At 47.4% G+C, this 14,748-nt stretch overlaps 1 protein-coding gene across 2 annotated transcripts in view; it reads left to right on the top strand.

Moving 5' to 3' along the window:
- The window catches only part of AFF2 (ALF transcription elongation factor 2), a 401,341-nt gene that overhangs the window by 216,263 nt on the left and 170,330 nt on the right, over positions 1-14,748 (top strand). For both annotated transcript variants that reach the window (XM_053273909.1, XM_053273910.1), the window contains exon 4: positions 1,966-2,010. In XM_053273909.1, coding sequence (XP_053129884.1) covers positions 1,966-2,010 — 45 coding nt within the window. The remainder of the gene's footprint in view (positions 1-1,965; positions 2,011-14,748) is intronic.

The raw sequence follows: 14,748 nt of genomic DNA on the forward strand, positions 1-14,748 counted from the left end.
TCTTTCTCTCTCCCTCTACTTCCCATTTTAGTGAGCAGTTAAGAAGCATGCCTTGTAAGCACATACAGATCTAAGAGATTTCCGAAGCTCAGGGAAGGCCAGAGACCTCAATGGTGAATACATTTAGCAATGTCCCCTGGCATCGATAGATCAAAGTGGTTTAATTAGAAACGTAACTAAAGGGGAGGCAGTAAAAATCCAGTTGAAATCCAGACTTTTCTGGCACTTTAAGTTATGCATGGGAGCAGAAGGGCTATTTCAGTTCATTTTATATGCTCAACCACACGAACAATTCATATAATCTCACCCCCACCACTGACCGGTGGCACTTACCATAATATGATTTCCTCCCCACCACTTCCTTTATAAGGGTAGATTTGGCAATTGGAAATTAAGTTTGTTCCAAATAGTACTTCCGTTTGTCTGCTTTTTTTAAAAAAAAAGAGTCTTCATGGATATTTTATCTTCAACTGTTTCAAAGCCCGACCTCAATATACACATTTACATTTGTATATATTTACACAAATTAGCATACACAGAATTAACAGTAATTCTTGAGCTTGATTTTCTGAGCAGTGAAAGGGGGATGAAATGGGGGGGGTTATCTCCCCCACCATTGCTTCTCTTCTTGACCGCCATTTTTCTCCCACAGTTCCCTCCAGAATGCTGCTGTACCACCCCAAAACAGACGTCAACAAAATGACACAAGCCGGGAGGCATTTTGACTTGAGCTAAGAACTTCTCATTCAAGTTTATAGCCAGTACAGCATAATGCAGGCGTTCTCAAACTTGGATCCCAAGATGGTGTTGGACTACAACTCCCATCATCTCAAGCCACAATGGCCTGTGGTCCGGTCCCACTCTGGCCCATCAAAATATTTACCCGAATAGAAGGAAACTCTGAATTTAAGGTGATGCCTTAAAAGATAGAGGTTAAATACAGGTTATACCTGTATTTACCCCAAAGGAAGAGGACTTTGAGTTTAAGATGACCCCATCTATCTATCTATCTATCTATCTATCTATCTATCTGATTTATATACCACCCTTCCAAAAATGGCTCAGGGCGGTTGAGTCTCCTATATTTAACAGGAAAGAACTGGGCAGAAGGGCGGGGGAACTCATCTTGGATTCAGGTAAATATAGTATACCACAACAGTCTTCTGCACCTTTAATAGATGCACAAAAGAGGAAACTTCAGCAGGTGCTTCAGGTATACAAATGTAGTAAATAAATAGGCCATCTTGATCCCTTTTTGCTCACAGCGGCTTTTCCTGCTTAAAATGTGGTTTGCTCTCAGCACGCCATCACAAGTTATGAAATTTGTGTTTTGAAGTTGTGTGTTATGTACTGATCTGTGACTTGATTGATTGATTGATTGATTGATTAAGTGCTGTCAAGTCGGTGTCGACTCTTAGTGACCACATAGATAGATTCTCTCCAGGATGATCTGTCTTCCACTTGGTCTTTAAGGTCTCTCAGTGGTGCATTCATTGCTGCCGTAATTGAGTCCATCCACCTTGCTGCTGGTCGTCCTCTTCTTCTCTTTCCTTCAACTTTTCCCAGCATTATGGACTCCTCAAGGGAGCTGGGTCTTCGCATAATGTGTCCAGAGTATAATAGTTTGAGCCTGGTCATTTGTGCCTCGAGTGTGTGATTTAAGTGGTATTAATTATTGGTCATGAATATATTGAAATGTGATGCTTTGTGCTATGTACATTGGAAGCGTCTAATTGTTAAGTATGACTTAATGGATCAATGCGCCTTCTGTTTTTACTGATGTAAAACTACTAGTATCTACTAGTTTTTACTAGTAGATACTACTACTACTACTACTACTACTACTACTAGATGATACTACTGTGACTTCTACTACTACTACTACTACTACTATTACTGCTTTGAATATCCTACATATTTCATAATTACTTCCAGACTACATGTTTGTTTGTTTTTTCTTCACAGGTTAGCCTTCCCAATGACCCCAACTGTGTGGAGGAAATATTACGGGTGAGTAAAAATGTCTCCTTCTGGTGCCATCAGAGAGCTGGTGTGTTGTGTTAGACAGGGTGACAGACTTAAACCTGCAATACCTTGGTTCAAATACTTGCACTCTCAACCCAATGGAAAGACACATCCTCCATTGGGTAGGAGGTAGACTATGCACATGTCAACTCTGAGCATGCATATTCCTAGCCAGTGAGCACGTAGTTAACTGGATGAGTGTAGGAGGATGATACGGGGGTGCCTTGGGGGATGGGGCATCATGGCAGTGCATATGTCAACAGGTGTGACATATGCATCAACAAATGTCAATGCGGCATCTGATGCCGATGCATATGTCAGCTCTGAGAATCGCAGTAGACCATTGTTCCCTTTAACAGGAATTCTGAAATGTTGGCTACAGCTCCCATAATCCTTGACCATTGCAGCTGGGGATGATGGGAGTTGTAGTCAACAGCATCTCGGAATACACGGAACACTGGTAGAGACCCATTCCTAAAACGAGGCTGCTTTAGTTAGAAGCATCCATTTCAGTGTTTTGTGCAAATAGATGGACAGGTGTGACATTAATTAGAAGCTTCATAGTCTCGAGCAAAACAAAACCTGCCTCAAATTAGAATAAAATGACTGGAGTTAAATGAACAAAAAAGTCTCTAATTGATTCTCTCCTCTCTCCTTCCGATGACTAGCTTCAGTCTAATGACATTGGAGATATGTAAATTGATCAGCAGGTGAAAATGCCCTTGACTGAGCAAATTATGTGCGGTATTACCTTACTTGTATCATTTGCGGGGGGGAACACTAATCGAGGTAATATGTACCAGCCGTAACCGAGGTGACTTGTTCACGAAGCAAAATTAGCCTCCTAATGGGTTTATCCTGATGTCCCCATCCTTTTATGCTACCCGATTAATTTGTTTCCTCTTCTAATATATAAAGGGATGCTGAAGGGCCATGCGACCACCCGGGAGATGATTACATTTTGAATAATACCCGTTGAGCACCTAGCCGGGACACAGATGTGTCTAGTAGCTCACAAGCAATCTTAAGTATGTTCCTGTGGAATCTGGAGGCTTTGCTTGGAACAGTTGCGGGGGAGAAGAGATGATCTGAATTTCAAATGGTTTTACGGACGTCATTGGGCAAGCAAACAGCAAACGGCCCGCGCGAGTTAATCATGGGAGTCTGTCAAATGCGGGAACACCTTGGAAAGGATGTGATGTCAAATATCAGTAACTTAGCAACCTAGCCCCCTGCTGTCTGAAGAATGAGTAAGAACGGCCACTTTTCAGTAGCTGAGTAAATAAATTAACCCTTCTGTCAGGAGCGGATGGGGCTAGAGGCAAGGCCCATCTGATCTTTGCACCACTGCTCTGTGTGGGCAGAGAGTTTCCTGGACTATGATGTGTCTTTAGGCTCCAGGGGAACCACTTCTGTTGGTTCATGCAGGCAACCCATGGGCTCCACCCCCCCACCCGCCCGATACGGAAGGACTAGAATGGATTTCCCGATACAGAAGGACTATAATGGATTTTATTTTTATTTTTAACTTCTTATTGTAACTGTTAGTATTCTTTGACTGGAATGCACCCAGAGGACAGTACTATTAGTGGTGGGGGTGTTTTATTATTTCTGCTAAACAAAAAGAAAGAAAGAAAGAAAGAATGATGGCCAACATCATTTGCAGTGGAACAGAGCCGAAATGGCACCGTAGCTCAGTGGCAGAGCATCTCTGCTTTGCACACAGAAAAGCCCAGGTTCATTCCCTGGTAGCATCTCCAGGTAGGGCTGGGAGAGACTCCTGCCTGAAACCTTGGAGAGCTGCTGCCAGTCAGTGTAGACAATGCTGAGCTAATGGACCAATCATCTGACTCGGTATAAGGCAGTTTCCTATGTCAAGGATCAGTCTGTTAGCTCAGTGGTAGAGCATCTGCTTTGCATGCAGAAGGTCTCAAGTTCAGTCCTTGGAAGCATATCCAGGTAGGGTCAGGAGAGACTCCTGCCTGGATTCATAGCCGTAGCGATAGTATGCCATCAGTATGTATGCTGCTCAAGGGCGCTGTCCAGCGAGGCCGGCTGTCCTTACCTCCGAGGACAGAGTGGTGAGGGGTCCGAGGAGGCAGGGAAGGGTGGCAGCCAGGGAGAAGCAGAAGAGGGGCTGCCAGCTGGCAGGGACTCGGCTCCAGCGGTCCTCCGCAATCCGCAGTGGGCCCAGACTTCAGCCGCAGAGCCCATGGAGGAGGGGCAGAGCCCTGAAAGGGACGAAGGGGAGGTGCACGAGGATAACATCAGCAGCACGCCTCCCGAAGAGAGGGGGTCTGAGCAGGAGGAGGGAGGGAGGGGAGAGGCATTGGCAGCAGCTGTAAAGGGTAGACAATTACAGGGAATAAATTACAGGCCATCGCCTTGGCCCCGTAATTGGGGGCGGGCGATGCATAGCCTGTGAGCAGGCATTATATAAGGAGTTGTCTGGGGATGAGAGGCTGGCTGGTGGCGAGTGTCAGGGCCCCCCAGAGAGGGGCAGGCACAAGCCGCCTGGGATGGAAGAGGCACAGGGTGACTCACAACCCCATCCCCATCCCTACTCTGAGGCCAGACCAGGTAAGCCTAGCCAGGCTCGGTAAAGGGAACAGGGACATGTAGCCGGACAGGAGTGAAATAAGGAAGACGGGCCTCTGCCCCAATGAACGTACAATCTAAACTTCCACACAGAAGAAGTTGGAGGTGAGGGGGCAAGGAGAATATGTGCTGAGTTCAGCTGGGCATACTTGGTTTCAGCAGGGGATGAGGACCAAGGGGTTAGGCCAGGGCTACACAACATCAGCTGTGTTGGATTATACCTTCCATCACCCTCTGCAGCTGGGGATGATGGGAATGGTCCAGAAACAGCTGGAAGGCCGAAGTTGTGCAGCCCTGGTTAGGCCAAAGGCTGCGTGGGAAATGGGAGTGAATTCTGTGCAAGGTTTGAAGAAGAAGAAGAGAGAAGCAGCATTGCAGGAGTGTTCTGGGTGTGAATTGCTGCATTCTTGGGGGGTGGTTTAGGGGTTTAGGGAGCTTGCTGGCAGCCCCTCTCCCCACCACTAAGAGCAGTCCTGCTGGATCAGTCCCAAGGCCCATGTGGTCCAGCACCCTGTTTCCCACAGTGGCCTACCACATGCCCCTGAGTAGCCCACAGGCAAGAGGCGAAGGCAGCCCCCCCCCCCACGCTGTTGCTCCCCTGCAACTGGTATTCAGAGGCATCTTACTATGAATATTTATATACTGCTTTTCAACATGAGTTCCCAATGTGGTTTACATGGAGAAATAAAAAATAAACAAAGATGGGTCCCTTCCGCCAAAGGGCTTACAATCTAAAAACAAACAAGGTAGCCACTGGAGGGGTGCTGTGCTCGGGATGGATGGGGCCAGTTGCTCTTCCCCTGCTCAAGAAAGAGAATCACCACTGGCCTATAGTCATCAGATGAGTAGCCATTGAAAGACCTATCCTCCATGAATTGGCCCACCAGGAAAAATTCACGCTGGCCCCAGCAGGGGAATGTTCTCTCACTAGCAACAGACAGCAGAGCTTCGCTGGATCGAGAACAGCTCTCATGAGATCTCAAGGCAAGATCTCATGAGACTTGCCCCAGCTGTCAGGAGCTAACTAAGAGAGGAGTGGCCAGTGGTGGGAGCCAGTCCAGGAGGAGGGCTTGGTGTGGAAGGAGCCCTGGGATTCTGACTGAGCCTTTGGGGCAGCCACACTAGTGCGGGGCTGGTGCATGGCACAAGCCCCGCCGGTAAGCCTTAAAGCTCCCCCTGCTGGAAACTCTGAGGCCAGCTCAATCTCCTTTGGCAGCAGATGACTGTAATGAGAGCCTGACAAGGGTGCTTTTCGCCGTCTGTTAGGCTCTCCTGCTATCTATTCTGCCCACTCTCCATCATGTGTTGTGTAAGGCCAGAGGAGTCGAGCTTGTCTAGCACTGCAGTTTCTGCTCTATTCGAGAGGATTCCCTGACACAGGAAAATTACCCTTTGGCCACGTCTCCCCCTGTTTTACATACGCTCCATGTTGCCAGCTGTGCACAAATTAGACGTGGAGGAGGATGGAATCTGTCCCGGCGAATTTATATTCTGCATGAAAGACTAATCATTTGTACAGGTGTGGAGATGATGATGATGCACAGCTTAAGACAATGCCCCATCAGGGCTGTGTAAGTAGATCTCAGCGAGCGGCCATAAATCTGGCCCGGCTTCATTTGCTCGGCAATATTTTTGATCTCCCCAATATGTTAGACAAATCAGCAGTGGAAATTGAGATGTAAGGCTTCCAAGCTGCACAGCAAGACTGTTTCAGCTGAGCTGCCCAGTCGTTCGGGCAGACAGCAAGGAAGGGCATGTATTTATTCGAGGATTTTATTTCTGGCTTCAACCTCTAATTGATTGATCACTTAGACTGATTTACTAAAAAGCCATTTTTATCAATATGTGTATTCAGGTTTTCAAAAATACGAAGATTAAGGATCCTTTGAGTTGGCTGAAAAAGGCATCCCAGTTAATGGAGCCACATACCTGTATTCCTTGCACAATGTGAATTCTTTTTAATAGAAGTACTGATAAGTAGTGCAGATCACAGGCACCATCCAGAAGAGGCATTCTCTCCTCCCCACCCCTGCCCAGCACACAGGAGAGGGTGCCTCTTCTAAGACGGTGTCTGCTGTGACATCTAATAATAAAGAACATATTTTTTTTCTCCAATATGGATGTTTTATCTTATACACAAATATACATTTAAATCAGAGCTGCACAACTTGCCAGGGCTGCAGGTGTACTACAGCTCCCATAATCCCTTACTATTGCCCACAGTTGCCAGGGATTATGGGGATTGTAGTCCCAAAACAGCTGGAAGACTGAAGTTGTGCAGCCCTGATTTAAAATGTGATCCTCTGCATTTTCACTCCAAAGTCAAGTGCTGCTGAGTTCCATGTGTCTTACTGTGAAGGAAGTTTTATTTATTTATGTATCCTTTTTTAAATGTTTATATCCCGTTCTCCTTCCAAGGAGCCCAGAGTGGTGTGCACGGTTATGTTTATCATCACAGCAACGCTGTGAGGTAGGTTAGGCTGAGAGAAGTGACTGGCCCAGAGTCACCCAGTGGGTTTGAACTCGTGTGTCCTGGGTCATAGCCCAACCTTCTATGCATATTTGCTCAGAAGTAAGTCCCATTGTATCCATTGGGATTTCCTCCCAGGCAGGGCTGGACCTCGGATTAATAGCACCATGGGCACAGAATGCCTTCACAGCCCACTGGATAGTTTATCAGGGTTTCCAAGTGATGTGGTTTGCACATAATTGAAAAACCTCATCATATAACAGGCCCTACTTCTCTTCCCAGACTTTGCAAGCAATGCCCATGGAAAGGGTCAAGAAGCAGGAAGGAAGCTAAGTCAAGCAATCGTGTCTGGCCCTATTGCTTGACTTAGCCGCATTCCGTCTTGACATTAGACTTGGCCCCTGGTGCTCTCCTGCTCCCAATCTGGGATCGCACTGAGTCTCACAGATTTTCTGCACCTCTTCCTCCCCAGCTCACTGCAGACAATCCACACTCGACAAACAGTGAGCCACCACCATTCTCAGCTTACTTAATCGACTCAAACACATCTCATTAATTAATAAGATTTCTGAATTTGAGGGCTGCCCTAATTGTATCACCACTGTGAATGAGGTTCAACTCATACGTTATCCATTTTGTGTGGAATATGGTTATGAGTGAGCATTATGGAGAATCCACAGCTATATTTCCTTCTATCTCTCTGCAACAGCACCAAGCTAGAATTACCCCCACATTTGCCACCCCGTTCATGTGCCAAGGAAGATGGGGATCCATTTTTAATTACTTTTGGGGTGGCAGGTTGGGGGGCAAACTGACTATTGGCTCCACAATGCTCCTCTCACCCAAAGGCAGCAGACATTTCCCCCCACAACACCTCTCTCGCTACTGCACCACATTCAAAGGGGCAATTTTCGGGGTGGGGGGATTGACAATGGCCAGCTGATGGCTGCAAGAGGAGTGCTGTTTTTGTAAAACACAGGTGGTGGTGGTGGTGGTGGTGGTGGTGGTCGTCGTCGTCGTCGTCGTCGTCGTCACCCCATTCCCATGACCATGTATAACTGGGTGCAGCCTCTGATCCAGGTATGCATGATTGTGTGAATGGGCATCTTGTATACACACACACCCATTCACACGACCATGCATACCCAGGTATGCATACTCTCCCTCACCTTCTGCTAAGGAGACTATCAGCATACCTTCATGTTGTTCACATGACCAGTTTTACTAGGGCTGGTGAGGGCTCAGAGGAAGGCAGGAACCTACCTACCCCCCACACCACCACCACCACCACATGATCATCGCCTCCTTGGGGTGCCGCCACTCATGCACCCACATGACCAGTGTGGCAGTGGTTGCCTGATGTGGGATCTGGAGAGGAAGCCCTCCCACATCCCGCAATGTACCATGTTGGCAGTGGAGAGCACAGCCTGCTGTTCCCTGGCCGCACTGTACTTGGGGCTCTATGGCCACCGCTCCCAGTGGCTGTTTTCAGAACCCAGCAATCCATTCTACCTCACGATTTGCCTGGTAGCAGATCTGGGATACCCGGGACTGATGACAAGAGCTGCTTGAATAGGAGGGATTTTGCCCAAGCAGCCTGTGTTGTGTGAATGACCTTATTATGTCTCCATTTCATGTTGATGCTTTCTGATACTACGGTTTTGTGTCGATACTCCATTTCATGTCGATACAAAGACAAGTGTTTGGGGTGGGTTTCTTATTTTCCCTCTCCTCCCCCCCTTTTTTTTTTTTGAGGCCGTTCCCTCCACACTTGCCCTCCAGGCAAATGTAATGCCAGAGGCAGTGCTGAATAAATGGGGAAACTCTTTTTAAAATTTACTCTTGGTCTGGCTGTATTTAAATTAACGCCCGTGTTGCATTCCGTTTTGCCCACTGCTTTTGCAGGGTGAGCTCCATAAGAATGTCACACAATCGACAATAACAAACAAATGGTGTCCATTAATGGCATTAAAAACTGGCATGGAACCTAGAACTAGGAGGTTTGGATGTATTAAAAAAAACACCACTCTGTTACATAAAATCAAACATTCCTGACCGATCCCTAATTTTTGTTGAAGACCAGAGTCATGTTATGAACCTTCCCATCATCAAGAGCCATCATCACAACTGCGTGATCTGAAGACATCTGCTCTGTGTGATGTGGAGACCACACACATCTCTGCACCCAACATCCATCTTTAAATGTTTCACTCCTTGTAAAATATCTCTGCTCCTGGGCTTAGGTTTTATATAGGAAGTCTTGGTCCAAAGCTCGCTTTGACAGGGCAGCTATAAAGAGCTGAAAACAGAGGACGCTAGTTAATTTATACTTCTTTGCACTGACGTGCTATCAGCCAAAATCTCAGTGGTCTGAATGAATGGAAGTATCTCCCTCTTGGTTGCTTTTAGGCTGGAAATACATGTTTCAGAGAACATATGTACTGTAACACTGGTTACCTATTTGCTTCTGGGTCCAAATCAAAGCGCTGGTCCTCACCTTTAGAACCCCTCAGGTTTTCCTCCAGGTTCTCCTACCCTCCAGGAGAACCCCTCCAGGTTCTCCTACCTGGAGATGCTGCCAAGGAATGAACCTTAGCACCTGCTTACCTGCAGGACCGCCTCTCTTTGGCCAGTCCTGTCCCATCCTGTGAGATCTTCTCAGGTTGCCCTTCTTTTGGTCCCTGGTCTCAGAGAGGTCCATAGTACTAGGGCCCGTGGAAGGGCTTTCTCTGTTGCTGACCCTTCACTTTGGAATTCTCTCCCCCTGCCTCGATTCAATCTGCCTCCTCCCTTTCAGCCTTTAAGACCTTTCTTTTTCCGCCAGGCGTTTGCCCTTTAATTTTGGGGGTTTTTTGTTTTTGTTGTTGTTTTAAAAATCTCAGATGTTGTTCTTGTTTGTATACCGCCCTGTATACCGCTTGGGTGGTATATTAAATCTCTAAATAAATAAATAAACAAATAAATAAGCAAGCAAGCAGGTCATAGGAACATAGGAAGCTGCCTTCTACCAAGTCAGGCCATTGGTCCATCTAGCTTGGCATTGTCTACACCAGCTTAGACAATAACTTAGATTGTCTAATGCTCAGCTTAGACTCCTCAGCTGTTTTTGAACTACAACTCCCATAATCCCAAGCCACAGTGGCCAATAGGATTATGGGAATTGTAGGCCAGCATCTGCAGGAGTGCCAAAGTTGAGCAGCCCTGGTCTACATGGACTGGCAGCGGGTTCTCCAAGGTTGCAGGCAGAAGTCTCTCTCAGCCCTGACTTGGAGATGCTTCCAGGGAGGGACCTTGGAACTTTCCGCATGCATGTTCCTGTGTCTCCTCCACTTGCCTCCTAGAATGTGTGATGCTGCAGCATGCATGACTCAGTGGCATCACTCTTTGGTTCTCTCAGCTCCCTCGGGCAGCTGTTCACCCTGGCTTTTCCCAATGAGTTTCACTTCCCTTCCCTTCCCTTCTCCGTCCCCCTCGAATGTGTCATGGGCTCAGCCCTATTCAGGCATAATAACAAGCCCAGATGCTGTACCCAGGTACAAGGTCCATGAGAAAACCCTGGCCAGCCATGACCCAGACTATCGCCCTGCCCCCACGCTGTCCATAAGCAGTCCATTTTCACAGGGAACAGAGGAAGCTGCCTTCTGCCGAGTCAGACCATTGGTCCATCTAGCTCAGTATTGTCGACAGTGACTGGCGGTTGCTCTCTGAGGTTTCAGGCAGGAGTCTTTCCCTGCCCTACCTGGAGATGCTGCCAAGGAATGAACCTGGGACCTTCTGCATGCAGAGCAGATGCCCTCTACCACTGACCTACAGTGATGCTCTATCATTGACCCACAGCGAGACTCTACCACTGAGCTCTGGCCACATTCCCTAAGGGGAGTGTCTTATAGCAGACAGTTCTCACATGTAGTCACCCATCAAAACTCAAACCAAGGTGGACCCTGCTTAGCAGAGGGGGCAATTCCTGCTCGTTCCAGCAAGGCTTTCCCTTTCCACTGGAAAAACAGCACAGTGCAGAAGGGTTATTTATTTTTACCCAAACGTGTCTATCCATCTCCGTGACGGCATTCTCAAGACAGCTGACAATAACCTTTCCCTCTCCCCAATCAAACGCTGTGAAAGAGCAACAATCAAAATCACCAATGGCATCCACAGCAGAAATGGTTAAATACAAGAACGGCAGACTTAGCTCCCGGGCAGATCAAAAGCCTACCGAGAAAGAAAGGTTTCTAGCAGTCAGCAGAACCCCAGGATAGATGGGGCTTATTCCCCACCCCCCAGCACTGCGGTCCCAATCCATTGGGGGAGGGGGGGGTGCAGCTGCTTACAAAAATGTAACGAGAAAGGCAACCGAGCCACAGATTCCCATTGCTCCATCCAGCGTGTCAAGTAGATGTGCCCCTTAAAGCACAACACGCATGGAAGATGCATGAGACGGGAAATACCGTATCGAAAGAAGCCTAGACGGGAGATCGGTGTACAGTGCTTGCGACTCAGGTGCAGAGCTCAGATGTAGGCATGGAGCTGTCTGCTGTTTTTCTTGAAAGGCGCCCGAGAGCTGAGCGGCAGTTCTAAGCTGCTCACTGGAGGCCTCTTCCTTCCCGAGCAAGGAGTGCTCTCATTCTTTCGCATTTCTGTGCCTGAGCAATTCCGCCTTGGTTGCTTTTCAGAAGGAAGAAGTTGTCATGATCCCCCTCATTACCATTTTTCTTAATGTGATAAGTGAAAACTACAAGGAAGCTATCATGTCTGGAAAGCGGGAGCCGTCCTCAGAAGCCGCTCGACTGACTGCTAGCGTTCCTCTTTGAAAAGACTCGGGCTGGGGGATTCCGCTAAATGCACCATTCTGTCTCCTTTTGTGAGCAGAGTTGTCATTTTGGGGCGTCTCTCACTTGGAACATGAGTTATCCTTGTGTGTGTTTTTTTTTTTTAAAGAGAGCAAGCGCTTGCCATGTTCCCCAGTCTAGCCTTTGTATCTCTCCAAGCAAAGCGAGATCAACAAGTCCCCTCGGTAATTGCTGGAACATGATAATAAATTGCATGTTGTACTGGGGAAGGTTGTGGCAGCGGGGGGGGGGGGGGAGATGTTCTTTGGCAGGTTTACTCCAATTCTGCTTTGTATGATAACTGGTAATTGTCACTGCTTGACACTTGCTGGAGTTATGAATAACATGCGCTGCTCAGGGCTAACTAGCATAGTAATCATGGTTCTCCTGGGTGGTCTTTACATGGGCATCCCTCCAGCTTTCCTGTATGACCCCCTGATAAACTGTTGCTAATGAACAGCCCTGCTAGCATTTGATGGCCAGCTGGAAGCTGGAAGAACAATGCACCCCAGAGTGATAATTAAGATCCTTTTTTTTTTTTTAAAGTCAGGGTGCTTGGAAACTTCACGGATTTCTGTGCAGCGAACCTTTGTGCCCTCTGAGCTTGGCCCATGTGAAAAATAAGACACATCGCTTGAGAGATAAGAGAGCAAGGGATTTACACCCTGGTAACTTCCATTTTTTAAAGGATTGCTTTAGATAGGGGTTGTTGGACTTCGGTTCCCCAGATGTCGTTAGACTACAACTCCCAGCATCCCAGATCCAAGCTAAGCCCCAGCTGGTAGTTCATGCACACCTCACCCAAATTCCTTCCCCAGCTTTGGGGAAAGGTTGGAGGAAAAATCACGAGGAAAAACCAGCTGGGGCTTAGCAAAGAGCAAGCTCCCCATCTCTGACCTTGATTTAACTCACAGACTATCAGAAAAACGGGAGCACACACCACGCAAGAGAACTAAGGGTGTGCAGAACCGGTTCGAATCAAACTGGGTTCAATTCAAACTGGCCTGATTCGACTGGTTCAAACGCAAAGCGGACCGGCCTAAAAAAAAAAAAGACAGCAGTTCCAAGTTCGAGCTGGGCCCATTCGATTCAGATTGGTTCAACCAGGTTTGAGAGCTAATCCGGGGGATCCAGTGAGAGTTCCATTTTACAAGCAAAGGGAATCCTTTAAAAGTGTTCTAAGGGCAGCTGGGCAGGCAGCAAGAGAGCACCTTACCGGCTTTGTTAGCGGCAGTGGCACAGAGGTGGTGGCAGCTCCTCTAAGCTCGGCTGGCAGCCCAGCCCCTCCCCGCCCCACAAGGTGGCCTAGCAGCAGGCCACGTTCCAGCCTTTACCAATGAGACAAGGCCATTTGCATGACCACACACATTTGCATGGTCATGCAAATGGCCTCCACGCATGCACAGAGGCTGGAACTGGGCCACTGCCAGCCCATACTGCTCGAGGGAATGTTGGCGGGGTTTAGAGGAGCTCACAACAAGAATGCTCGAACCGGCTCGCAGACCAGCGATTCAGTTCAAATTCGGTTTGAGTTCAAACCGAACTGCCTGGACCAGTTAAGTGCACATCCCTGATGAGAGCAGCTCTACTGAGTACTCTCCTGTGGCATCACACTGCAGGAGAAGAGCGATGGAGGTGAATACACTATCTGTCAAAATCTACTCGCCGTGAAGAAACCCTGGAAATCTTCCAGGAAGCTTTGGAATATTCTGGAGCCTAGAATGGAAACCACCAACCTAGTAAAAGGATCCAGCCTGTGGGCGACTCTTGGACCATTCTGCAAATGGAAACCACGGTTGGTTTTTGGTTGGTTTGCTTAATGCTGTTCAGTGATAGCCTACATCTGAAAGCATGCAGAGCTCTTGAGCGTGAGCAGTTGAGATGCATAAACTGATGGTTGGAGAAGGTTGTTTCCACTTTGAAGGATAAACACAATATTCACATCATAAGAAAGCTCTATCCATGGTAGCTGACAGGTAGACAGCTCTTTCACCCAACCAACGCATGCCACAACGAGAGAATTGTCACTCAGAGAAAGGGCTATTGTACTCCTCCCTGCAATTTTTGCAGCAAACAAGATGGAGACATTTGGCAGGACCTTCTGTAGAAGAAGAAGCAATCAAAGAAGACCTTGCAAAAGCTTTTCCCACCACAACACAGTCCTGCATGGCAGTTGAATAGCCTTGAGTTATAATTTAGCATCCCGCTTTAATGAAACGGAGCCATGGCTTATACAAAATAATTTAGAATTAACTGACGAGGAAATGGAGAACTCCGATTTGGAATCCTCCTATATGCTAAATTGGGCGCTAATGTGCTGCTGGCTGGGAGTGATGCGTTAAAATCCTTTAGGACTTGGCTGGACTCATCTTGGGCCTTTTGCAAAGATGCAGATTAGGAACAGGCTGCAGTGGTTTGGAGGCTTAGTGCAGAAAGTAGAACTAAATGGTTTCAGGAATGGTTCCACAACAGGCGCTCAGGCAGGCTCTGATGTCCCCTAGTGGAACTGAAGAAGTTTCTTTCCAGTGCTTCAGTGTAAGCGCTCATGAAATGAAATGCACTCTGCAAAATTTTATGGGGGTGGGGGGTTCTATTTCAAAAGGAACAGGTTGGTTTTTGTTTGATTGTGTGTGTGTTTGACACTGAAGGCTTCTTGCCGAACCAAAGCCTTCTTTCCATCATCAGTGGGCTGCAGAGAACATCAGCCAATGTACATATGTTAAATATAATTCCTGGATAGCTGTATGCATGTACAGATCTGTACATACACACACTGTACACTGATTGCATGTGTGTTGAAGGTAATGTGTGAATAGAGCTACCTTCAGG

Source organism: Hemicordylus capensis, chromosome 11 (assembly GCF_027244095.1).
Source record: "Hemicordylus capensis ecotype Gifberg chromosome 11, rHemCap1.1.pri, whole genome shotgun sequence".
Classification (NCBI taxonomy): domain Eukaryota; kingdom Metazoa; phylum Chordata; class Lepidosauria; order Squamata; family Cordylidae; genus Hemicordylus; species Hemicordylus capensis.